Below are 26,040 nucleotides of genomic sequence, written 5' to 3'. Positions count from 1 at the left end.
ATAACTGGCTGTCAGTAAAAACTGGTGTTGTCTGGCCCGCTGCATCACTACGATGTTCGCAGGCAGGGAAACATTTTGGACACCTGAGTGGACGTGACTTCGAACAGCAGACTGGATATCATGTATGACAAAGCTTAATGATGCTTTGTGTGTTTTTGTGTGTGTGTGTGTGTGTGTGTGTGTGTGTGTGTGTATTTGTAGTGGACTTTATTTGGTTCTGCACAGGCATAATCGCTTTGTAAGCGAACTCTCCCTTTTGTAGCTTGTTGATTGATGGCTGCTTGCATGTGATGTCTGTCTGGACGTCTGTTTTCAGAGAAGAGAATGGGGATGAATAGTAATTCTGTTCACAGATGAACCAACATGCTCTCATTTGTGTTTACAGGCGATGCCCTCCTACATTCTCCTCTCTGCACTTTTTGCTCTCCCTGTTGCTGCAGGTAAGATTTTCATTGTAGATTTGTTTCAGCATTAAAACACGTTAAAATGGTAATTTTTCCACCTACTACTGCTTTATATACTAACTAGACATAATTGTTTTTAGATGAGAACAAGATCTCCCAGTCTCTTATAAAACTGATTATAATCCTCCAGCTCATCCAGACCCTCCAGTCTGTGGTCAAACACTTCAATGGAAAAATCAGAATTTATCTACAATAAAAATGAGGATAAATTCAGCTTTCAAGACTTTTTAGCTAGCTAATAGTTGTATTGTTGTTTATTTGGTAAGTGTTCTCAATTTCTTAATTTGCTTTTCTGGAAGTCAGTGCACAATGGGGTAGAATACAGAAAATATAATGTATAATTAAGTTTTACAAAGTAGTAACCTCTTCACTGCAGAGGTCTCTTACATTGTACTGGAGGAGAAAAATAATATTTTTGAATAACATCTATCCACAGGTTGGGATTTACTTGGTGAGTATGAAGCTCTATTTTTGACTTTCGATTCTTAGCACAGTGAACATATTTAAATATTAAATGGTTGCTAATCTATGTTTTTGCACCCTAACAGGTGAAAGGGAGAAATTCCAGGTGGTGTGTGTTGGGAAGGAATTTCGTTTGCCTGTGGACTCCACTTCTAGAATTGTGACTTTTACACCAGACTCTGGGGGACCAAAACAAGTCCTGCTGGAGAGAACCGTTGTAAGTGGCAGTGTTAGCACTTGATTTTGTGTTCGCCGTGCAATGGATTGTTTACACCAGGCATGCCCAAGCTCAGTCATTGAGATCTACCACCCTGCAAATTTTAGATGCAACCTTTGTCCAACACATCTGAATCAAATGAATGGCTTGTTACCACGCCTCTGCAGAGGTTTGTGACACGCAGAAGAGAGAATTTAGCTGTTTCATTTTTTTCAAATATTCTCATCTACTAAAACAAGTTTAAATGCATACTTTTTATCAGAAGAATCTGTACTTATGATTTAGAAGTTTTAATTATTATAATCAGAGCTGTCTTTTCTGTCCACCTGCAGGTAAAGGACCCACGTTTCGAATGGACCAGAGATAAAACATTAGTCCTGAAAGAAGTGTCTCACAGCGATCAGGGACTTTATGCTAACAAACTATCTGTTGGATTCACTTATGAGACAGTTCACCTGATTGTTTCAGGTACAATGGATTTCTGCAGTCAAATCCTTTTTTAAATTTGCAATATGAGTCATACATTTTCCTTGATCTGAACCGTATGCAGGATATCTCAGCATTGCTTGTTCAGTGAGGAAGTGTAACTTCTGTTTCTGCATGATCTCATACACCTTTGTCTTTCCTTAGAATGCATTAAACCCTATTGGAAAAACTATGGGGAGAACTTTGAGCACAGCATCCCTGAAAATGCCTCTGTGCTAGAATTTTCTCCACGGGGTGCGCCGCAGGAGGCAATGCCGGTCGTGTTGTGGAACCGGACTAACCCTGAAACAAGCAACGCAGGCCGTGGGCGGCTGCTGCGTGGGGGGAAAGTCTGGGTGGCAGAGAGGGTCACTCAGGCAGACCAAGGCAACTACACTGTGAGAGACAACAGTGGGGAGGTGCTGTCTCGCAGCACCCTCTCTGTTCGTGGTGAGCAGAGGCTGACAGTTATTAGTATTTACTTTCTGGATGCTATCAGTGATGATAATTATATTTACTCATTTTCCTTTCCCACCTTTTACCCTCTTAAACCTTCACATTTCCTCCACATTCCACTAATCCCCTTACTCTGCATACTGATGCAGGACACTCCTTCAATGTTACACGCTTCACCAAGGAGTCACTGACCCTCCCCTTATTTCTCCCTGTCCATCATGCCCATCTCATTTTCACCCCTGGAAGATATCCTGATGAATCCTCCCTGGGCCCTTTTGACCCCAAACCCCCACGGGGCCCAGTGCAGCTGATTCGTGAAGGCCAGGTAACGGACCACGACTTGCGCTATAGAGGTATCGTCTCTCTGAACAGGAATGGATCCATCCATGAAGTCGTCATTGCCAGGCTCACATCACGGCACGATGGGCTGTATGAAATCACAGACGGGAATGGCAACCTGGTGTCCTCCACCTACCTGCATATGATTGGTAAAGCGCACTACATGTTTGCCTTTGGTCTGAGATTGTAGCTGCTTAATAGCTACTCATCTTAGTATCTGTCCCCTTTCTGTGTTTATTATCTTTCCAGAAAAAAAGGGGGGCACTTGGCGAGCACTCTTTAAGTCCATCACAGTCCCTTCTGGCATGTTTGTGTCACTGGCTGGTTTCATCTTGTTCATGAAGCGCTACCCAACCTGCAGCCTCTCACAGATCATCAACGGCATCAGAACAAACCGCACGCCGCCAGTCAACCCTCCAAGTGTTAACATCCAGGTGAGGAGAAACAGGCTGTGGTAAAACTAGAATTTCTTGTTCTGATAGTTACAAGGTTGGCATACCAAGGTGACATCAGTCCAGTCTTTCTATTTTGTACTATTTATTTTTTTGGTAAAAAAAAAAAACCCCAAAAAACTACATGGCTTTTTTGCTGTTAGTTATGTATTTTTTATTGTCCACCCTAAAATGTCAGGACTTACTGTGTGTAGTAAGTATGAACATACAGTATTAAAAACTATACTAGTATAAAAACTTTCTTCAACTTTCAATGACAAATTACCTGCAAATAAATGTGATATATCTGAACAACAAAACATAAAACCATTACATGTTCATCCTATTTGTCATTCTAAAGAAAAATAACATATAAAAATATTATTTGGTGAAAAAAGTGGAACTCAGATGGCCTCAAGCTAATAATGCTTCAAACAGCAGAAATAGCTTCCTGTTTTGTGACATTGTTTGACCCTATACATTAACCAATAGCTTCAAATGATCTGCAAGCACTCTGATGCTTGGTGAATTCATAGCTGAATGGAAGACAGCAAGCTATGCAGTCTTATTTCCTTCTCCAGCACCACACCTCACATTTTCTCTGGGTTTTCCAATCAGCCTTTGCCTGTATGTTTATATACAGACTGAAACTGTTTTTGTTTTGTTGCTCCACTGTAGTTCAAACATTTCTTTTTGTGACTACATTTTGGAACGGTTAATTAGTTCTAATCTCTTTCCAAACCTCCGTTGCACTTTTTATCTAAACACCAAACAGAGTTTTGAGATTCAGATGGGGTAGTTCTCCAGAACAGTGACGATAAAAAGAAGACCAAAATTCATTCAAATTAAATGAGACAAGTTCCATCTGTGACTGCTTGGCGTGGTTACAGTCAGTGGCAGGAATTATAAACCTCTGACTGTGATCTGTTGGTTTGAATATGTGATAAATGTGACTTAACTTTAAAAAAAAACCTGCTGTTGTTAGCATTAAAAAATATGTTTGTTAAGAAGTCATGATCTTGGTGCTTGGTTATAACGAATGACAAACAGAACCCAAAAGCGAATCATAAAGATTCAGAAATATCATGGTAATTTGCCAAACCAAAAACCAGCCAGTGTGAAACTGTGTCCTTGTTTGTCAAAATAAAGAAATGCCACTTATTTACTTCTGTACTGAGTTGATGGTTGTCTATGTTTCTGTGTTTGTCCTTGCAGGACTACAGTCAGTCTCATTCACCCCCGCCAGCCTATTACAGTCATACTGAGCATCCTGGAACACCAAGAAAATGGACTCCAAGAGCCAGTCCTGCTCACACTGTGAGGCTAATAACTGAATTAAAGCAGTTAAAACTGTGTAACTGAATCAAGTCCATGAGCTGTTTTTTTTGTATTTCCAGGGTTACACTCCTGTAATGATTGGACCTCCAAGACCTGAGAATCAGGAAGTAGAAAGACTGACAGTAGGGAGCGCCTCTAACCATAATGAGGTAAAATAATTCTCTGCTTTACCTCTGAGTTTCTCCATGTTTAAGCTATTGTTAAAAATCAAGTTGTCCTCATTCCTTTCTAGGATGACAATTCCAAAGAAGAAGACAGGATTTTCTTTCCTGTACCTGGAGCATCCGACTGTCTTCACTCCACGGAGGACTGTGTTCAGTTCCAGATTAAGAAAGATGGAGATGAGGAAAGGTGGAGCAACTCGAAAGAGTTCTTTTCCACACTGCCACTAAACACGGACACCTCTGAATCCTGCAGTGTTTACACATCGAAGAAGCTGGACTTTTTATAAAACACAGCTGAAATAAGGGAAGAAGTGTAGGTCATGGAGAAAAAGCAAAAAAAAAAAAAAGAATTCTGAGGTAACATTATGGAAAAGAACAACCTCCCCTGTGCAGTTTGCACAGTTTTAATATTTTGGTTGTAATAATTTGATTTTTTAAGCATGAATTAAATATTAATCTTGCTGTATCACATTGCACTAGTTGATAGTGCGCCTCCCTCTATTACCTACCTCCAGACCCTCAGGACCAATATGATCTGCACTGTATTTGCTGAGTGTCTCAGTATCTGTTGGTATTACATGATCTCCAAGGCTGGATAGAAATTAAAGTAGTGATACTAAAGTTTGCAAAAGAGATTTTGAAGTACTTTGCATCATAAGATATTAATTTGATTGCTCACCCATCATGTTCACCTTTCTTAACCACAAAAAAAAGGACTTACCATCTGTCTTTCAGAAATAATGCATTTACCCTGGAGACAATTATATAATAAGTGTGTGATGTGTAACATATTTATCCAACTATTGCAACAGTCTGTAACTAAATAATGCTCATGTAAAGAATATTTACATAATTTTCCGTTGTAAAATATCCTAATATTCATGTTTTAAACAATAAAATAAATATGTAACACATACAACTTAGATTACTTTATTATTTTATAGCGCTGTTCAGGCATCTTTACTAATCTTAACATTTTGTTAATGCTTGGAAAACAGGAAATGGGTGCAGTGACTGAAGTGTGTAAATATAAATGGGTAGTAGTACGATGGGCAAAAATTGGCAGTCGATGTTTCATTTGACCACCTTTTTCTTCAACACAGCCTAAATCCAAAAGCTTTTTATAACTTCTTTAAGTGGTCTTGAGACTCTGGAGAGGGTTCATCACTTCATTAGACCTGTTTTCAGTTGAGGTTTTGTCTAAGTAAGTAAAGGTCAGCCTTTTCTTGATGTTTCTTTTACTTAAGCGTTACATTAAGAATTGTTTTTTTGACTGCCACCCATTCATAAAGATAAGTCATGATTAAAACTTAAGCCTATAAAAAGCTGAATGCATCATTTAGTTCCTGTTTCAGATCCTATATGAATCTTAAAGATATTCGTGTTTTTTTTTTTTTTTTTTTAAATCCGCTTTACATAGTTTTTTTTTAGGTCTACCAGTTCCATTCTTTGGTCCTCTACTCAGTGAGTTTCCTTACTTTGTGATTCTGAGAATCTAATTGTGCCAGTATCTGTATTAATTAAATTATACAAAACTGTGTTTGTCATTTTTCAGACACAACTAAAACTAAAAAATTGGATCCTGTTAACTTATCTTTGTGACAGGCTGTAATTGAGTCTATCATAGATTGGTTGTCTGCGAAAATGTTTTTTTTTGCAGGGACAAAACACAGTTTTATCCTTTGCTGTCATATGTAAATGAGTTAAAGGTCAGCACAAGTGGCCATAGAAAAACTTTGAAAAATCTTATTTGGAAATTATTGCACAAAACTATGTCAGATGTTATTCATTGAAAGCACAAAAAGAAGTGTCTTCTTTTTGAATTGTAACAACTACAAGTGCAATATTAAAATAAACTATACTTCGGCTAGTTTGGACCCTGAAAAGAAAAAAGTTTGGATCTAAAAATCTCAGCGCAGTAATGCGTGTTTGATGATAGAGGGCAGTGTATAAAAACAACTATTTGAAGACTCGGGGAACTACAACGTAGAAGAAGAATTAACAGTTTCTTTATAGCGGCAATGAAAGGACGTGTTACTTCAAATTTTAGCAAAATATAAGTCTACAGTTGCGAGAAAAATCAGGTGCTGAGCAAGAATAATAACTTTTAATAGGGGACTGTTTGGACCATCATTAGAAGATGTCTTTGGTTTGTGCAAGTAAGTCAAGCTAATTTCATTGATTTGACGGAGGCGGTGTGTTAGCCAGGCACCAAGCTAATGCTAGTAGCTAATGTAGCTAACGTTAGCGGCCATGCAAATAGCCATTTAGCAGATGTAGTTTCTTAGACTAGCTTTTGGTTATCTTAACATTGGGCTTTTGTGACTTTCAATCACTATTTGCACGTTTTTTCAGTCTGCAACGAGGTACCGGAGCACCCGTGTATTTCCCCGGTGTCCAACCATGTGTTCGAGCGCAGACTGATCGAGAAGTACATCGCAGAGAATGGGACGGACCCGATGAACGGACAGCCCCTTTCCGAGGAACAGCTCCTGGATATCAAAGGTAAACTAGAGCCACTCTGAGAGCGCAAACCTCCGCCAAGCCATTGTAATTTATCCTCTTCTTACTGTGTGCATTGCAGTGAGGCTGCAATGGGAAAATCTTTCCACGGTTAAAAATCCATTATAAACTTCTGGATTCAGGCGTTGATCCAGATCAATTCCCTAAGTCTATTCACTTGATCCTTATTCCACTTATAAGATTTCCTGAAAATGCAATCAAAATCCGTCAATATGTTTTTGTGTTATGTTGCTGACAGACAAAGTAAGGCTGCTAAAACGTAACCTCCACCCTGGCATAGATAGTTGATGATGATAATACTAATAATGATGATGATGATGATGATAATATATACTGCAGATTATTTGAAGTGCAGGTTTGCCATTTGCTGAGGTTTTTATCAATGTATGCTTTTTTAGTTTTACCTTCTGATAAATGATATTGAGAAAACGAATTGGTAATCAACAGCAAACAATTGAGAAAAGTATACGAGTAGAATGTGTATTTAAACAAAATTCTTAATTAGGATTTGATTTCAAAGAGATAAACAATTGGCCTGATTGTACAGCTAAACAGTCAGTTGGTTTTTACCTAGAATTATGTTACTGCCTTCCTCTATTCTTTTATAAGTGTCTCTTTTTTCTTTTAAAGGGAAAGAATATACATTTTAGAACTGGAGTTTTGTCTCAGTTGGCTGCTTGTTGGACCTATGAACTTATATCACACAGTTAAGAGAAACAAACAAAAGCATTTATAAAAATGGCTTATAAAATAGGTCATTTTCATTGTATGTCATACATTTTACTGTATATGAAGATGCTAAAATTGTGTGTGTGTGTGTGTGTGTGTGTGTGTGTGTGTGTACATATATATATATATATATATATATATATATATATATATATATATATATATATCTCAAAACTATGATACTAGGACAGATGGCGCCTCTGAAATCTGGGAAGCATTAAAAGCCTGAAAATGACTATTAAAGTGAATAGGCTGTTGAAAGCTGATTGTTTTAGGGAATCTATCAACACATTTTACAGTTTGCTTTTTTAAAATTACTTTTCAGTGACGCATCCTATTAGACCAAAGGCACCATCAGCAACAAGCATTCCGGCCATTCTTAAGTCCCTTCAGGATGAATGGGTAAGTCCTGTTCACCCGTAAGAGAAAAAAGAAATCCATACAAATGCATTTCCACAATGAAACAGTTTTTTAAAAGTCTTGATGTCTCTTACTTTTCAAAAGAAATAACTTTTTTCTTAATACTCTTTGTATAAAACACCGGTTTTGCTTTCATAACTAAGTGGAGCCAAATATACAAATCCTTTATCGGTGCAGACATCTGCGACCTGTTGAAACTTAAACATTTTTTAATCTTTATGAAGCAAATGAATAAAATTTACAACACAAAATGTTTTTGACAACTGATAGTAACTTTTTTTCTATTTTTTCGCCAGAGATATAATCGTTTCTACCATGTTTCTTTTCATAAACACATTTTCAAGCATTAATAGAAGTTCTTTGACCCTGTTCTCCTTTGCATGTTAGGATGCTGTCATGCTTCATAGCTTCACCTTACGACAGCAGCTGCAGACTACTCGTCAAGAACTGTCACACGCCCTTTATCAACATGATGCTGCCTGCAGAGTCATTGCTCGGCTCAACAAAGAGGTTACTGCTGCACGAGAAGGTGAGTACACAGCAGTTTTTGTTTGACTTGTGCTGAAGAAGATTTTTCTGGTTGTAAATTACATAAATAGCCTTTCATATGATCATTTGATCAGTCATTTGCTCCATATCAACTTGAGGTCTTAGAAAATATTATGAGCCTGTTTCTTAACTGGATGTGTTGTGTTTTACAGCTCTCGCCACACTTAAACCTCAAGCTGGACTGGTGGCTCCTCAAGCCGTCCCTGCTTCTCAGCCAGCTGTTGCAGTAAGTATCCAATTGAATGTCTGTCAAGCCTTTCTTTCTTTTGTCAAAATAAAAAAAAAAAACATGTACATTTTTATTTGGAACAGCAGGAAATGCTATAATTGTCATTTAGTCCTGTGTCGAATGTCTCTTCAGTAGTACTTTGTAATACAGCTATTAAATATATATGAACACTTCTTGATGATTGTTTAAGTGACGATTGTTATTCAGAGTGTTGTTTGATATCACCATAAAACAGCAGTTAAATGGATACACTGATTAGCAGTGAGGGTTATTGAAGTTAGGATCAAGAGGAAATTTCTGTTTGACGCCGGAGACGGAAGCCAGTTATATAGCTGACATGCGACCAACGAAAGGAACAAACTCGAGAAGAGGAGAAATTTGATCAAGACAATGCAAAAATTCCCGAATAAAAAGCTCCCAAAGAAGAAGTTGAGAACTGTTCAGAAGTTGAGAGGAAAAAAACGTCCTAGTTTCTTTTTTTACTTCTTCTGGTGTTTATGGTAGTGGTAATCTACCACTGTCAAAAAGCAGAAGTGAACTCCAAACTCAACAATGCACATTGGTGGATGAATTGGCTCAACAACTAGGACTATGTAAAAGACACGTAGAAGTAAGAAAGCAGTGACTTAAGTTTGAAAATTTGGATACTTAAGGGAGTATAAATGGGCTGGATGAGTGGGGAAAAAAAGCTTTTTTTTTTTTTTTTCTACAGAAAATTAATTTACCTACTGTTGCATAAAATAAAGACCTGCAGAATCTGACAGCAGCAACATGTGGATAGGCTACTATTGATATGTGATTAGATTACCTCTCAGTAAGACCGTTGGCAGCTTGGTCACATTGTTGCTGTATTCGACTGATGTCTGCCATCCTGTCAAAAATAATAAATGTGCTTTATTATCTGGAATTCATACTCATGAGAAGTGATTTTCCAACACAGCCAGCAGTGTATTAGCTACAGGCTTGTTCCCTGGCTGGTAGTGGTTGTTGCTAGACTTATTTGTATACTCTTTATCTTAGAAAAGAAAATGAAGAGCTAAGTGGGTGCATCTGTATTTGAGGGGGGAAAAAAACATTTTCTGTGTTTTTTTTTTGTTTTGTTTTTTTTTTAAAAAAAAAAGGGGGGGGCATAATATGAAAAGTTATATTTTCTTATGTTTTCCTTGGAAAAACAGTGCATTGTGTTTTTCAGGGTGTCGGTGGAGAACCTATGGAGATCAGTGAACAGGTGGGAATGACCCCAGAGATCATTCAAAAAGTAAGTTTTTAGTTTTTATTATTACACCTTCATTAATTTTTACTCTGCAATATATGAAGTGTTCTTAGCTTGTCTAACACATTCCTTTTTTTTTTTTTTTTGTGCAGCTCCAAGACAAGGCTACTATCCTCACCACAGAAAGAAAGAAGGTATTCTAGTACTTTTATTTAGCTTCTTTTTTAAAGGGTTTGACAATGATTTAATCTTGTGTTGATTTGATCTAGTTTCAGACTGTTATGTGGTAACATTCAGTGTATTTTTCAAACTTCTTGTGTTTCTCCAGAGAGGAAAAACTGTTCCAGAGGAGCTGGTCAGAGCTGAGGATCTCAGTAAATACCGCCAAGTGGCCTCCCATGCTGTACGTCTAGATTCTCCATCATCAGGAGAGCAAAACCATTTGTGTGAATGAATTGATGCACATTAACCCACCATGTTATTCCTATGTTTCCTTCAGGGTCTTCATAGTGCCAGTGTGCCTGGTATTCTGGCTCTGGATGTGTGTCCCTCGGACACTAACAAAGTGCTTACTGGTACAGCAAAGTTGCCTTTGATTTTTTTTTTTTTTTTTTTTTAAATATTTGATTTGTTATCATGTCCTAGTCTATACATAGAAAATCTGGCATCAACCCTTGTATTTCCTTATAGGTGGAGCTGATAAAAACGTTGTGGTATTTGACAAGAATGAGGAGCAGATTGTGGCTACACTCAAGGGTCATACCAAGAAGGTCACCTCTGTCATTTACCATCCATCTCAGGTAGATCGTCCTCTGGTTGTTCCATTAATTAAGTTTAACATGTTTGGAAATGCATCACAATTCTCATTCATATCTGTTTTTTCTGTTCTTCTCTGCATTTGTCTTTTTGTGTCCAGTCCGTGGTCTTTTCTGCCTCTCCTGACACCACCATCCGTGTGTGGTCTGTCACCGGGGGCAACTGTGTGCAGGTAGTGCGTGCCCACGAGGCAGGTGTCACTGGTCTGTCTCTGCATGCCACTGGAGATTATCTGCTCAGCTCCTCTGAGGATCAGGTGGGTGCAGTTTCAGGACAGATTTCAAACTTTGATAATAAAAAAAAAACGTATGCCGTTGCTTAATCATGTACACTTCTTTGTGTTTTATTCTGCAGTACTGGGCCTTTTCTGATATCCAAACTGGCAGAGTCCTCACTAAAGTTACTGATGAAAGTGCTGGCTGCGGTAAGTGTTTTTTTTTCATTATGTTTGCATTTCAGGGCCTAAGGCGTCGTTCTGGTGCTAATGTTTCTGTTTGGATTGGACAGCTCTCACTTGTGCTCAGTTCCACCCTGACGGTCTCATTTTTGGCACTGGAACTGCTGACTCTCAAATCAAGATTTGGGATCTGAAGGAGCGCACCAATGTGGCCAACTTCCCAGGCCACTCTGGACCGGTCACCTCCATTGCTTTCTCTGAGAACGGATACTACCTGGCCACAGGTGAGGAGCACTACCTGCAGTTGTACACAACAGACACAATATACCTGTTAATATTAGATATTTACTTCAATAATCTTTTAAGATGTGGAACATTTATCTAATAATTAATTGACCTTTACACTGACTGACAAAATCCTAAAATTCTTTCATTTTAGTGTGTTATCACTAAAAATATTGGTGATATGTTTAGTTTTACACATTTGTCTTGATAACTATGAATATTGCTTTTTTGCCAGGTGCCCAGGATAGTTCTCTGAAACTTTGGGATCTGAGGAAGCTGAAGAACTTCAAGACCATCACTCTGGACAACAATTATGAGGTGAGATATATCTATATATTGTGTCTAAATGTGGAAGGCTATGATGATGCAAGTTTTATTACTGTGTTCACATACACAACATATTGACAGAATTGTCATGTTGTGGTCATTATGATATGAAATATGTTCTCTAGTTTGGAAGTTGTAAAGCAGTGGTGGGCAACTCCAGTCCTGGGGGACCACTCTCCTGCAGGTTTCTGATGATTTACTGCCCCAATACATCTCATTAAAATTAAAAAATTGAGTCCAACATCTTGTTAAATTCTTCAGTATGACCCATTAGTTTGAATCAAGTGTGCTGTAACAAGAAAATGCCTAAATCTAACAAGGACGTGTCTATCTTTTGTACAAAAAAAAGGTGATTGCTATACCAAGTAAGAAAATCTTGAAGTTGTTGTTTTTCGTTCACGTTTGATTTTAGACAATGCTATACTGCCTAAATCCCCACTCAACATAAGTAACCACAGTGTGCAGACAGAAACATCTTAAGTGTGATGGTGCATATCTGGGCTGGGTGGTGCAACAACTTGCTCTTTTTGCCTCCATGTCACAGTATTGTATGTTTGTTTTTATCTGTTGGTTAAACTTTTTGATTAAATTAGTAAGAGTTTGTACGTGTTTTCTTAACATTTGAGTGAACCACATCAGTTGTTTCTCCTGCCTCTCGTCTTTGTTCTAAGCTAAACAAAACTCCCTCGAGTATGACCTCATTTTCACTTTTTTACCGCAAATTTTAGACAAGCTTCAGTCAGAATTATTCATTTATGTTTGCAGGTGAAATCCCTCGTGTTTGACCAGAGTGGAACCTACTTGGCTGTGGGAGGGTCCGATATTCGTGTCTACATCTGTAAGCAGTGGTCTGAGGTGCTCAACTTCACAGGTAAGATGGAGAAGGACAATTTGACTTCAGATGTTCTTGTGAGACACATTATGTGGCATTTATAAAAGGATTAACAGATTTTGTGTTTAAATCGGCTTTTCTTTTCACTTTGTAGATCATTCAGGATTGGTGACTGGAGTCTCCTTTGGAGAAAATGCAAAGTTCCTGACTTCTGCTGGAATGGACAGGAGTCTCAAATTTTATAGTTTGTAGGAAAAGAGGAGGATGGAATGAAGTGTATCTGAGCAGTCACTGTTCTGGACATTGTCATTTTTAGAAAAGTACAACAAAAATAAACAAAAGAAACAAAAAAAAAAATACTGTTAACTTTTAGTGTGTTAGTCCTTATGCCGAGGAAAGATATCACACAAAATGATCTGCTATTTGAAATCACAGCTGCGTGTAAGCATACCATTTAGTTGTCCGTTTGAAATCAAAATTATGGGAAATGGGAGCAAAAGCCAGTGTGACATTTTTGTCCTGTTTGCCAGCAGTTCTATAATGTTTTTAGTATTTTCCCTCTTTTTCTTTTTTTTTAATTGGGTATGCAGGGGGGCTTATATTGCTTATGGTAAAACTCTGCAATCTACTCTGTCGAACACCATAATTGTTGATCAACTTCTAATTGTAGATCAGTTTCGTTACAGTATCTGTAGGATACAATGGAAATAGTGATCTACAGTAAAGTGAAAGAAAGCTGTAGATTGATCTGTCAAAAAAGTTGTTTAAACCTCCCTTCAATTTCTTTTCTCATTTTATTTGTTCCACTGAAAATATTTTTGTTTCCCCAATTGTATATTGCTCATTTCTTACTGTTATACTTGTTGCACCTCTGCCTTTGAAGATAAAATAAAATATCTTTTTCAGCTTAAGTTGATTTCGATCAGTTTCTTCCTGTTCCACTAATCCAGTGTTTCCCAGTCCAGGTCCTCAGGATCCTGCCCTGCTTGTTTTATAGGTAATTCATATTAACACACTTGAATAAAATAAAGGTTGGTCAACAGGCTGCTTGTTTTGGTCTTTTTTTTTTTTTTTTCTTTTTGTGGCCCTGCGATGGACTGGCGAGCTGTCCAGGGTGTACCCTGCCTTTCGCCCAATGACTGCTGGGATAGGCCCCAGCTTCCCCGCTGCCCATGATTGGACTGAGCAGTTAGGATAATGAATGAATGAACAACAGGCTACAAACTTTGAGAAAGTTCAGTAATCTGACTTGGTGTTTTGGAGGAGGAACATGTCTAAAATGTGCAGGGCAGGGATCCCTGAGAACATGGATTGGGAGACACTGCACTAATCCATAAAAGATGTATGTTTTGACAGATTCTTCTGTACTTTGAGCTTTGTTGTGAAAGTTGATGTTTGATTGGGTGTTTTGTTTTGTTTTTGTTTTTTTTTTTAAAGAGATGCTAGAGGCTGATTTTGTTTCAGTAGGTAACTTTCACAGCTCATTTGATACATGCACTGAGTATTTGTGCATTAGTGATGCATTTCTTCATGTTTTAGTATATTAAAATACTACCAATAAACAAAATACAGAGAAACATTTTCACAGTGGATTGTTTGATATTTTGTGGCACAATTTATTGGATAAGGTTGATGCCAAGTTAGAGGTGAGTTAATAGTGAAATTTTCACAAAATATTTTAACTGCCATTGGGAAAATATTCTTTGAATGTTTCAAGATAATTCAGTATGAACTGAGTGGGAAATTAAACAGCTACATTCATATTGTTGATCTAATTAATAGTAAAGAAAGATTTTAGAGAGGTAACTACTTGGTTATCTAAAATATAAAAGTGGTCAGAAACGCAATTACACGTTTTCTGTGCTGATGATAAACACATTTCAATCTTATAGTGTTTTGGGTTAGTGAAGTCAGGCACATAAAATTATATAATATGAAAAGACAAACTCTAATATGACTTACAACATGTCAAAGTTGTTGTGGAGTTTATTTCCTTTGACTGCTTTAATGACAGCGGCAGGAATATGTTTATGTATGTGGACATTTTCTTTGTGTACTTTTTTAAACATACTGCTGTACTATTGGTTTTATTTCATAAAGCGTTGAGGAATGATGGTCTAAAAATGTTGACAACACAAGAAGAAGGAGGGGGAAAAAAAGGTGTTTGCCGCCATAACCGAAAACGTCGACCCCTCGTGGGCAAACGAGGGAATACACGTCATTAATCACGTGAGACTGCAGTAACGTGACTCCCACTAACGGGAAGTGCGAGACTAACGAGCAGAAGTTCGCATTAAACCGCAAAAACACGTCCATAGTTTGAGCCGGTCTGCTGTCCTTCGTCTCACCGGACTACCTAAAAGTGAGCACGTAGCAGTCCAGTAGGAATCTCGGAGGCAGACAGGTAAGATATCTGACATTTAGCCTGATTTGGTGGGAACAGGGAGTCCGTTTTTCATCTTGACTGCTGTTGACATGACTTACACATTTCTTGCCCAATTCAGTCCACTTACGCTAACTTTAATAGTAAGAGGAGCTTCGTATATACAGCTTTTGTTGCATGACTTTGTTTTTATTTATTTATTTATTTATTTATTTATTTTTATTACGAATTAAAATGGTTTCACCGGAGAAATTTTTGACATTTTGGAGATGAAACAATCGAAATCGTTGATCCTGCATGAAAATACATGTTTTCCTTTCATTTTCTGTCTAGACAAACTGAACTTCGATGTATTTATCGCTATTTTTTTTCATTCTCCCTCAAGTTTCCCAGTCGTCTCTAATTTTATAACTTCGTTCCCAGAGTTGCAGTTTATTAGGTTCCTATCAGATGATTTCTATCAGCAAAGTTAGTCTGACTGTAATCTAGTTCAACACCACCGCAAACGTCAGGCTACAAAACAACAATCAACCAGAAAAAGAAGTCACAGTTATTTGTGGTGTTTGTTAAAGAGAAACTAAAATTATTTGCTTTAATGAAAATGGGATTCATTAGAAAGCTCGTGTCAAACTTCCATAATTTTATCTCTGTGTAAGCAACAACCTGGCAGCTGCTTTAATATTTTTGATGTTTAGGAATGTTTTGTGTATATGTGTGCAGTGAGAGAAGAAAATGGTTACACAAAGAACAACCAATCCACAAACAGACCAGTGCAACAATGGAAATCCCTGTGATCATTAGTCAGGAGTGTGTTAAGTTTCCCCTTTCTTTAGTTTCCACCAGTAAACGTCTTCCTAGTCTGTTAGATGTTTTCTGACTCCATGTATTAGTAGTTACTCCATGTTGTATGTTTTCTGCAATCTTTATTTTTGATTCAATACACACTGTATCTCCCATCTTTTCCATCTCTACATTGTTTTTTACGCTGTACTAAATTCTTGTACTTTTGCTTTATGGTCAGTTTTTAAAAGCAGACATTTGTTTGGACTTTTTCTCTGTGCTGTCTAGGCAGTTATGGGATCCATGTTTCGAAGTGAGGAGGTGTGCCTGGTGCAGCTCTTTCTCCAGTCTGGCTCTGCCTATAATTGTGTCAGTGAGCTGGGAGAGCTCGGGCTGGTGGAGTTCAGAGATGTGAGTAGTTTATTGTCTTCCTTTTTTTCTTTTTTTTTCCCCCCATCACTCATCATCTTGTGGTGCAAAGCTCAAAGAGCATAAAGGTGGAGGTTACAGAGGACTTTGTCACTTGACCTGTTGATTATGGATTGATTTGAACTTTACTTTCATGGGCTTCATCTCAAAAATGCAAACCACTCATCATTCCTCTAATTTTTCCAAAAATTAAGAGCACACTGGCTATGTCTGAGCTGATATAAGAAAGCTTGCTTTGGGTCTGAGATACAACAATAATTTCCTTTTTATTTTATAATCAAATGAACATGAATAACCCTGTTGCTGTCTTCCTCTTCCTTCTGCTCTGATGTTCCAGTTAAATCCTAACGTGAACGCCTTCCAGAGGAAGTTTGTTAGTGAGGTCAGACGATGTGAGGAGCTTGAGAAGACTTTTAGTAAGTAATGACTGATTTGTTCCCCATATACCTTTTCCATCCATGTTAAGTCTTTAATGGTTTTGTTGTGGTTTTCCATCTGCAATTCCTGACATAATCTTTCTGTCCTTCAGCCTTCCTGGAGCAGGAGATCAACCGCTCCTTAACTCCACCTCTTCAGGGTCCCCTCGCCCCACCGTGCCCGATGCCCTCGGCCCCTCAGCCACGAGAACTCATCACCATAGAGGAGGAAAGCGAGAGGCTTGCCAGAGAGCTCAAAGAGGTGAAAACAAGAATGAGGCGATTTAATGTTCAAGGGGACCATCAGACTTTGATGAACTCATTGGATGGGCTGATATATGTGTTTGTTTGTTTGTTTGTTTCTCACCAGGTGTCCAGGAACAGAGACAGCCTTCGGGCTCAGCTGACCCAGCTCTGTCAGTACCGAGGAGTGTTGACCAGAACACATTCACTTACAGCTTCACAGGTAATTAGTAGCTTTACAGCTGCAGTGGTTTCTGTATCATAACTGTGTTTCTTTGGAAGGTTTGATGATACAAGACAAACCACATATAAATATTTGCCTTTGGTTGATTGGCAGGCGCCACTTACTGTGCTGGAAAGCCATGGCCTGTTTGATAACCGCCAAGACGTCCATCTCAGGTAAATCTTCTTGTCAGAAATTCTTATTGAGGTTTTCATGCAGTCATCTACAATTGACTCATTTTTCCTCAATCTCCTCTTCCTCAGTTTCGTAGCAGGAGTTGTCCATCCTTGGAAGGTTCCTTCGTTTGAGCGGTTGCTATGGCGAGCATGCCGTGGCTATATTATTGTAGATTTTAGAGAAATGGAAGACCGACTTGAGCACCCAGACACGGTGTGTGTGCTTGGAGACACAGAAGGATCACAGTGGAAAGATAATCTGTGATTTGTCTCAAATGATCTGGTGTCTTACCAGAACTGTTCACTGTTTGGTGGTTTCAGGGTGAAATGGTGCAGTGGACAGTGTTCCTCATTTCTTTCTGGGGAGATCAAATTGGACAGAAAGTCAAGAAAATATGTGATTGGTGGGTAAATTTGTGAATCCTTCAGATTATTATCAATAATAATAATATTTCTTAAGCCTGATTTCACTAATTCATTCCCCTCTATGCAGTTTCCACACACAGACATTTGCGTACCCAGAAAGCCCTGCTGAGAGACAGGAGATTCTACAAGGGCTTCAAGGCAGAATCGAAGACATCAAATCAGTTAGTGGAGTTCTCCTCTTATATAGCATTGCTGTATTTTTGCTCCATCCAAATAATCAGTATCTTTTACCCTCTAAAGTCTGAAAATACTTCAACAAATTATAAAAAGATCCCGGTAATCTGCATTTTTATGATTTCTTTTACAACTAAATCTTAAATACCTTCCTCTACTGTATTTCAGGTGTTGTCACAGACAGAAACGTTCCTTCAGCAGCTGCTGTTGCGAGCGGTGGCCATTCTGCCCCAGTGGAAGGTGCGGGTTCAGAAGTGCAAGGCGATCCAAATGGTGCTGAATCTCTGCAGTCCTTCTGTCACTGACAAATGCCTGATCGCTGAGGCCTGGTGTCCCACTGCCAAGCTGCCGGAACTGCAGAGTGCCCTCAGAGAGGGAGGGGTAAGATGACACAGCATCGGACATGACTGCAGATCAGGTGTGACATAAATGACGAATGGTCTCCTTTTTCCTCCATCCTCAGAGGAAGAGTGGCAGCGGGGTTGACTCCTTCTACAACCGACTGTCTTCCTCCACACCTCCACCTACTCTGTTTCCCCTCAACTCTTTCACTGCTGGTTTTCAGAACATTGTTGATGCTTATGGAGTGGCCAGCTACCGAGAGGTCAATCCAGGTAGACTTATACAAATTCTTTCACAACAAAGAAGTTTCTTAAAGTGGAACTCAAAGAAAGCTTAGTCATTCAAGTGTTCTTCTATGTGCTGAATAACATCTTTTCTGTCACTACCCTGCAGCGGTGTACACCATAATCACGTTTCCTTTCCTGTTTGCGGTGATGTTTGGGGATGTGGGTCATGGTTTATTGATGTCTCTGGCTGCCCTCTGGATGGTCCTTGAGGAAAAAGACCCCAAACTTAGAAATAATACCAATGAGGTAAATATAAAACTGGTTATGTATTGTTTTATGCATTTTTCTTTGAGGTCTGCGTTACAAGACCAAAACAAGATCTAAAGGCAGAATAATATGTTTGTATCTCCACTATAGTTTAGCTGATTCTTCTCTTTCTTGAAGCCCTTTCATTATTCAGAGATCATTGTAAACATACTACTGATCCATGTCAGAGTTTGAATTGTAATCAGAGCTTGGTGGAATTATTCAGAACAAGTAAAGTTAGGAAAAATAATCATTTTAAATAATATCTGTACTGTTTACAAGCGTTTCGTTTCTTGAAAACATGCACGGTTTTGATCTTGAACTCTTGATCTTGAACTCTTTGAAATGAGTGCCCTTCCTCTGTGTTTTAGATCTGGAGGATGATGTTTGGAGGAAGGTATCTGATTCTGCTGATGGGACTGTTCTCCATTTACACGGGGGCCATTTACAACGAGTGCTTCAGCAGAGGCATCAGCACCTTCAACTCTGCTTGGCATGTTGGCCCGATGTTTGAAAAAAACATCTGGAAGTAAGAACAGTTCATTCAGGCATTATATAATGTCATTTAGTACAAAAAATCCACACTCTTCCTTATATTATGTTATCTCTTTTAGCTCATCGGTGCTGGCAGGGAACCAGTTCTTATCCATGGACCCTGTTGTGCCTGGTGTTTTCACCAGCCCATATCCTTTTGGAATTGACCCGGTATGGCAATCTCATCATCATTTCATGAATAAAAAACAAACAAAAAAAAACTGCACCAAATAATCCCTCCTTTTGTGTCAGATTTGGGGCCTGGCCAACAACAAACTAACCTTCCTAAACTCGTATAAAATGAAGATGTCAGTCATCATTGGTATCATTCACATGACTTTTGGCGTCTGCTTGTCATTCTTTAACTACTGGTAAGTCAGTATGTTGTTTTGCTTTGTGTGCCGAGTTTGCACCTGTATCACGATTTTCCATCTCTGTTTCCCCTGGCTGCTGTTTTCTTCAGGCACTTTGGTCAGATGAGCAGCGTGTTCTTTGTGCTGATCCCAGAGCTGTTCTTCATGCTGTGTCTGTTTGGTTACCTGGTGTTTATGGTGGTCTTTAAGTGGATTGCCTACACTCCCGTTAAGTCCAGAACCGCTCCCAGTATACTGATCCACTTCATTGACATGTTCCTCTTCACAGACAACCCTGAAAACCCACAGCTTTATACAGGCCAGGTGTGTGCTTGTTCGTAACAATCAGGCATTTAATGCACATCAAAGTTTTTATATTGATAGGTACATTGTTCTGCCACTTTCATAGGAAGCCACCAGTTTCTAGTTTTTTGTTTTTTTTAATTTCCTATAGCATAACAATGAGCTTTTAGATGTCTGCTAGCTATCTTTTATTAAGTCTTTTTAGTAGGTGGCATTACAAGTTGAATGTTTACAAGATTAAATGAACACAATTAATGTTGTTTATTAAAACTAGCACACATTTTAGATTTGTATGTACAGATCCTTCATATTTGACATTTTTGGTTTTTTGTGTACTTTCCTGTGTATTTTCTGACAGTAAAGCATGTATGTAACTCTGTTAAGCAGATTAGTCTAAGACATCAGATGCCATATCTTATTTATTTAAGCACGTGATTGTAGCAATGTGCTTTTCAGATATAAATATCAGTGCTTAAACAACTTTCACAAGTAACAATAATGCCACGTATAATGTTAATCAGTCTTAACTTCCTCCAATGTATTATGATTATTTTATATATATTTTTTGTACTAGTATAAAAAGAAAGCAGAATCAACTTGTGAAGACCGTGATGCCGTTTAACTTGTCTTTTTTTTCCTCCCCTGTAACTCCACTGTTAGCTTATTGTACAGAAGGTGCTGGTGGTTCTGGCTTTGTGTTCAGTCCCAGTTCTCCTGCTGGGGAAGCCCACGTGTGAATACTTCAAATTCAAGAAGAGATGTCGTCAAGTTGTGAGGGTCTGAGTGAACCTAATCTTTTCTTCATTCTTTTTTGTTTCTTTTTAACATAAACTAAGCTCTAATAGATCTTTAATGCTCTGTGTCGTCAGGAGGAAGAAAGACGTCCACTGGTAGCGGACGATGGTTCTGTCAACACGCGCCAGGGGGAGGTGGAGGGTGGAGCGGCTGCAGAAGAGGGGGTGGGAGCAATCGTAATTAAATTTATTAAAAAGGTTAAATTTGGTCACGAATGCACTCGTGCTTCTAGTTTAACATTTTGAACTGTGCTCCCTGCAGGAGTTTGATACTGCAGATGTGTTCATGCATCAGGCCATCCACACCATAGAGTACTGTCTGGGCTGCATCTCCAACACGGCGTCTTACCTGCGACTCTGGGCTCTCAGTTTGGCTCACGCACGTTAGTACTGATGCACACACACACACCATCCTCATTCTCACATGATGCACATTAGACTTCCTCTCTGGAACCAAATATATCCAAGGATTATCTTATTCATACATTTGTTGTCTCTCTTTTCCAAGTAGCTATGGTTCTGACAGTGAGCTATTTGTGTTTCCACAGAGTTGTCAGAAGTGCTGTGGGTGATGGTCATGCGTATTGCCCTAAAGTGGCAAGGTTATGTGGGATCTGCAGTGCTTTTTGTGATTTTTGCCGCCTTTGCTGTTTTGACGGTGTCCATCCTCCTGGTTATGGAGGGACTCTCAGCTTTTTTGCATGCGCTTCGTCTCCACTGGTAAGGATGTGAAGAAGAAGAAAAAAATAAAGGGGAGAAATATATATATCAAGATTTATGCAGGTTTTGTTGGTTGCCTCTAAGTTTACAGTTGCCTGTTTCACAGCAAAATTAAGTCATCTGATAAATTAGCTATAATTAGCTGCAATTTAGGGCAGTTATTTAAAACAAACATACTGTTTCACATAATAATACAGTTGTACATTAAAGATTGTGGATTATCTCATTATCTCAAGGATTCTCCAATAGATTTTTCAGTCCTGATGTCTTCATTTTAGTGGGAACAAACTTTGTTGCTGTCTGAGTTGAACAACTGTAGTCTGTGTATACTTCATAGAAACTGGATGTAACTGAGTGTCCACAAAGAAGGGTACATTTCCTATAGCAGTAAATGCAGCTGTGCGCAACAAATTCAGTTTTATTTCAGCCATTTAATTATTTGATGCATATAATAGCTCTTCTGTGAAGTTGATCATTTTTGTGAGAGCTTTGGGCATCCACATAGATGACTTTGTGGCTTAAGTTTTTTTTTTTTCTTTTTTTCTATTTTTTTGAAGAAAATAGTGAACATATTTTGAAAAAAAAAAGTTTTTTTTGTTTTTTTTTAGCCAATGAATGCTGACTTTGCTCATCTCTCTTACAGGGTGGAGTTTCAGAACAAGTTCTACAGTGGCTCAGGCTACAAACTCAGCCCTTTCTCCTTTGCATCTCTGATCAATGCTTCAGCTGCTATATGATTAGCCAAATGATTGCAAAACAGTTAAATTAACTTATGTATCTTTGTGCATATTAATGATATTCTATTGTCTTTAGACCATAAAATGGTTATACAAATTTGCACAGTGGTAATAATGAAAGATACAGACTGCAGCAGTAAAATGACACCCTACGCAAGGAATTACGACTTTATCTTAAAAAGAAATTTACATAGGCATCCCCTTGCTAATTTTTACTCTGTGCTATATGCTGCTATCTAACTTTTCTGGCAGTAGTTTGGGAAATATTTGGTAACCGTGTACTTTCACTGTACAAACATTTATTACACAAAGTAATTCAGAAAAGGGAAAGTACATCTAATTATGGGTTCAATTTGCAGTTTAAGGGAACTTGTGTTTGACTTGCTGAATGTTGAGCCTGTCTTACAAGAATATTTAGTAGATGGCAGCAAAATGATCTGAATGATTTTTTTATGAACCAAAGATACTTTTTCCTCTTCTCATGTCTTCCAAACATGTCACACCACAGCTATTTATTCATAGTTAGGTGTTTTCTGGTGCCTTACTGGGACTGTAAATGTATTATGTATTTTGGTCAGATTACAACTGCTGTTATTTTTGCCACAAGTTTGTACAAAACCTTGCAACAGTCTTTTATCTGTTTTTTTCTTTCATTTTGTGCCAATCAGTACTATAAAATTAATGAAATTTGAGTTGGGATTAAACATGATTTTCTTTTTGTCTTATTATTTGATGTGGTTTACTACACAGTTTACTGGTGGGTTGTTTTCTCTGTTTAAACTTCAGGGTTTACATGTGTCACACATGCACAAGAAAAGCAATCAGTAGCATTACAGTAAAAAGATATTCAAATCCATTTGCTATGGGTTTGAATATCAAAGATCCTACAGGTCAAACTGTAACACTTGGAAGTAGTTCAACATTTAAAAATCTTAACATTTCCCATACAACATTGAACATGGCAAAATGTGGTTTACTGTATAGCCTATAGAATAAATTAATCAAATTATTAGACTGCATTAATAAACAATTTCACAAAACTTGAATTCTGAAATTTAATTAAGACAGTTGAATTAATTATTTTTTTTTTTCATCACAATTTTCAAGGCAGTATGAGCCATTCATTTATTTGTTATCGTTTATTTACTGTACATTATACATAGTTTTTGAAAATATTTGCCTTTATCATTCTGCACAGTCTGTTACGAAGACCCAAAGCGAGTAAGTGGAACCTGATAGCGTGGCGTGTGTTTCTGTCAGTAATATTATCGAAGAGCGCCGAGTGAAGTGAACCGGATGTTATTCAAAAGTCAAAGATGGCGATCACCATGTCACGGTGAAATATGACTAAACTGCAGACCAGACGAGTTTTACACATGTTTTGAGTGCACCGAGTGTCATTTCGTGGTAACGGACCGACTGAGTGAACAGGGTCAAGGAGGAAATGGCTTTCAGCGAAATTAGTCGCAATGTTCGCCTGTTGTTGGGTCAAATTCATAGATGTCGCCCAGCGGTGTCTGCAAACCAGACGGGTAAGTTACATAAAAATGAACTTTATTTAATACTCAGACTGTATTAAAAATGTACCCAAACAGTTTAAATTCGCATTTAGACTCACAATAACCAACTGGCTCGTTATTTTATATTAATGAAACCGTGCTGCTGCAGCTCGGTGTATGAGTCAAGCTGCAAGTCGACCGGAGCCCAGCGCGGATGAAAACGAAGCTGTGAATCCCACCTTCGTAAACAGAAACCCCCGGAACCTGGAGCAGATGGCTCTGGCTGTCAAGGACCGGGGCTGGAAGACGACATGGCCCCACCAGCAGTGTTACCACAGGTCTGAGAGAAAAGCCATAATGGTCCTCAGTTTGATACAGAACTTTGTCTATGATTTAGTTTTATATACAGTTACCAGGATTGTTATTATGAACACACACACAATATATTTATATTCAGTTGTGCTCATATTTATTCATACCCTTTCATTAAAGAAGGAAAAAACAGCTGACTAAAATATAAGCTGAAATTGGCTAAAGTAATATATTTTTAAAAAAAAAAAAAATTATTTTTTAATTCTGGTTCAATAGAATTTTTTCTTTCTTTTTTTTTTTTTTTTTTTTTAAAGCAAACAAATAAGATATTACATATTACATCATTCATAAACTAGTATTTTGTTGAACAATCCTTTAATGTTTCCACTACAGTCAGGTGTTTTCTGTTCCTCTCAGTCAGACTTCTGCGCTTTTTGACAGGTATTTTGTCCCACTGTTCAACAGAAAGGTACTCTAATTTGTCCAGGACCAATTTTTTTGTTTGTTTTTTTTCTTTCTTTCTTCAACCCAATTAAATGATAAAACAGTATTACTAAATAATTGTTGCAAATTTTTAGTTATTTTTCCTTTTCTACGTCTCCAGTTATTTGAGTGACTGTTGTAAATTCAGCCTTTTCTTTAATGAAAGGGTATGAATACATATGAGCACAACTGCATATATATAGTTCTCAAATTTATTCAGACTTTTCCATTAAAGAAAATGCAATTCACAATAGTTACTCAAATAACTAGAGACTGGACAAAAGTTATGAATCAAAATTGAGGTGAATTATAATTTAATTAAATAAGACATTGCTTTTGAATGGAATCTAGTTAAAAAGTATAGTAGTGAAAAAAAAACAACTGTCCCTAACAAATTTGAGCACTTTGCTGATGAACAGTTGGGCCAAAAAACTTGTCAATAGGTGTAAAAGTCAGATTGAGGGTCAAAGAGAATACTTGATCGCAGTGATGGCCTCAGAGGATTGTTTTACAAAATTTACTTCACAAATGGTGTAAACTATAACATGTTATCTTGTTTGATTGATTTTTAAAAGAAAATATTTCTATTGACCCACAATTCAAAACTAATGTCACAATTTTAGTAAAAAAATGTTTTATTACTTTAGTCAGTTTCAACTTATTTTAGTCATAGCTGTTGTCTGTCCTTTAATGGGAGTGTCTGAATTATTTTAAATTCTTCTCTTAAAGTTAATTTAAAAAGTTCATTGGAATTTTAACTTTTTTTTTTTTTTTTTTTTTACATTTTCAGCAGTAAAAAAAGAAATCTCTACCAGACTCCTTTTAGTTTTCACTCATTTCCCTCCTGCTTTTGTCATTTGTGGACAATGTGTTCTTTCAGGCTGATGTTCTCTCGCAGCCAACACCATGTGACAGCACAGGTGTTTTCCAGTGACTCTCCTGATCCAGTGATTACTTGTTCGACTAAAGAGTGGGCGGTAAAGAAGGAGCTGTCTTCCACAAACTGTGTGGCAGCTTGTCAGGCTGTGGGGGAAGTATTGGCGCGTCGATGCTCGCAGGCTGGCATCACCAGGATGGTGTACAGGGAAATTCCTTGGACATACCGTTCAAATGCTGTGAGTATATGCAACTAGGATTGATGGATAAGTTCATTTTCACTAAAATCGTCCATAGCTTTATTTTAATTTCTACCTCTCTCGCAGGTTCAGAGTTTCAGGGCTGCAATGAAAGTGGGAGGAATCGCTCTAAGTGAACCTAGAAGGAAATATGTTGGGACCTGAATTTAGGCATCATCTGTTTCTATGATTAGTCTTCTCTGCAAACCTTGTTCCCATTTAAAAGAATAAAGGATCATTTATGACTGTACAGATATTTAGACAACCATGACTTAGCTCACTGATGTATCAAAGTAGTTTTTTTTTTTTTTTTTTTTAAATATATAAATTCTGAATTTAACCTGTTCTTCTCTGGTGTATCATTTATTCAGGAATTAAACAGGTTGGAGTACAATAATTTATTTTTCAC

The 26,040-nt window shown here is 37.8% G+C and overlaps 4 protein-coding genes across 4 annotated transcripts; all 4 read left to right on the top strand.

Moving 5' to 3' along the window:
* Nucleotides 1-793: 793 nt before the first annotated feature.
* On the top strand, nt 794-4,623 carry LOC306763364 (uncharacterized protein; the record flags this gene model as incomplete). Its single annotated transcript, XM_079250150.1, has 8 exons — nt 794-1,143; nt 1,476-1,611; nt 1,774-2,058; nt 2,214-2,552; nt 2,653-2,837; nt 4,050-4,151; nt 4,232-4,321; nt 4,405-4,623. The coding sequence occupies exons 1-8, from the start codon at nt 979-981 to the stop codon at nt 4,621-4,623; spliced, it is 1,521 nt and encodes a 506-aa protein (XP_079106276.1). The 5' UTR covers nt 794-978.
* A 1,711-nt stretch (nt 4,624-6,334) lies between these two features.
* prpf19 (pre-mRNA processing factor 19) lies at nt 6,335-13,587 on the top strand. Its single transcript, XM_079250060.1, has 16 exons — nt 6,335-6,495; nt 6,692-6,841; nt 7,914-7,990; nt 8,396-8,537; nt 8,710-8,783; nt 9,979-10,044; nt 10,152-10,193; nt 10,328-10,402; nt 10,499-10,574; nt 10,690-10,799; nt 10,916-11,071; nt 11,170-11,239; nt 11,323-11,496; nt 11,733-11,815; nt 12,590-12,695; nt 12,811-13,587. The coding sequence occupies exons 1-16, from the start codon at nt 6,477-6,479 to the stop codon at nt 12,906-12,908; spliced, it is 1,518 nt and encodes a 505-aa protein (XP_079106186.1). The 5' UTR covers nt 6,335-6,476; the 3' UTR covers nt 12,909-13,587.
* Nucleotides 13,588-14,923: 1,336 nt separating this feature from the next.
* On the top strand, nt 14,924-22,840 carry tcirg1b (T cell immune regulator 1, ATPase H+ transporting V0 subunit a3b). Its single transcript, XM_079250059.1, has 21 exons — nt 14,924-15,060; nt 16,108-16,230; nt 16,586-16,664; nt 16,778-16,926; nt 17,035-17,130; nt 17,245-17,306; nt 17,394-17,520; nt 17,628-17,710; nt 17,800-17,893; nt 18,075-18,287; nt 18,370-18,520; nt 18,642-18,781; nt 19,153-19,310; nt 19,396-19,486; nt 19,568-19,686; nt 19,779-19,992; nt 20,632-20,748; nt 20,841-20,930; nt 21,028-21,148; nt 21,314-21,485; nt 22,129-22,840. Exons 2-21 carry the CDS (start codon nt 16,114-16,116, stop codon nt 22,220-22,222), a joined length of 2,487 nt encoding a protein of 828 aa, XP_079106185.1. The 5' UTR covers nt 14,924-15,060; nt 16,108-16,113; the 3' UTR covers nt 22,223-22,840.
* Nucleotides 22,841-23,532: 692 nt separating this feature from the next.
* Nucleotides 23,533-25,977, top strand: mrpl18 (mitochondrial ribosomal protein L18). The gene is made up of 4 exons (XM_079249648.1): nt 23,533-23,754; nt 23,891-24,059; nt 25,397-25,631; nt 25,719-25,977. The coding sequence occupies exons 1-4, from the start codon at nt 23,667-23,669 to the stop codon at nt 25,794-25,796; spliced, it is 570 nt and encodes a 189-aa protein (XP_079105774.1). The 5' UTR covers nt 23,533-23,666; the 3' UTR covers nt 25,797-25,977.
* Nucleotides 25,978-26,040: the final 63 nt, after the last annotated feature.

Source organism: Telmatherina bonti, assembly GCF_933228915.1.
Source record: "Telmatherina bonti genome assembly, chromosome: 12".
NCBI lineage: Eukaryota > Metazoa > Chordata > Actinopteri > Atheriniformes > Telmatherinidae > Telmatherina > Telmatherina bonti.
Note: the sequence above shows the minus strand (reverse complement) of the source record. Positions and strands in the feature narration are given on the sequence as shown.

Coding starts and splice junctions, on each gene's coding strand:
- tcirg1b (XM_079250059.1), top strand. CDS start 16,114: ATGGGATCCATGTTTCGAAGTGAGGAGGTGTGCCTGGTGCAGCTCTTT. Junction 17,131..17,244: donor ATTCACTTACAGCTTCACAG/GTAATTAGTAGC, acceptor GTTGATTGGCAG/GCGCCACTTACTGTGCTGGA. Junction 19,487..19,567: donor ATCCTTTTGGAATTGACCCG/GTATGGCAATCT, acceptor CTTTTGTGTCAG/ATTTGGGGCCTGGCCAACAA.
- mrpl18 (XM_079249648.1), top strand. CDS start 23,667: ATGGCTTTCAGCGAAATTAGTCGCAATGTTCGCCTGTTGTTGGGTCAA. Junction 23,755..23,890: donor GGTGTCTGCAAACCAGACGG/GTAAGTTACATA, acceptor GTGCTGCTGCAG/CTCGGTGTATGAGTCAAGCT. Junction 25,632..25,718: donor GGACATACCGTTCAAATGCT/GTGAGTATATGC, acceptor CCTCTCTCGCAG/GTTCAGAGTTTCAGGGCTGC.
- prpf19 (XM_079250060.1), top strand. Junction 11,072..11,169: donor TCAGCTCCTCTGAGGATCAG/GTGGGTGCAGTT, acceptor TTTATTCTGCAG/TACTGGGCCTTTTCTGATAT. Junction 12,696..12,810: donor TGAGGTGCTCAACTTCACAG/GTAAGATGGAGA, acceptor TTCACTTTGTAG/ATCATTCAGGATTGGTGACT.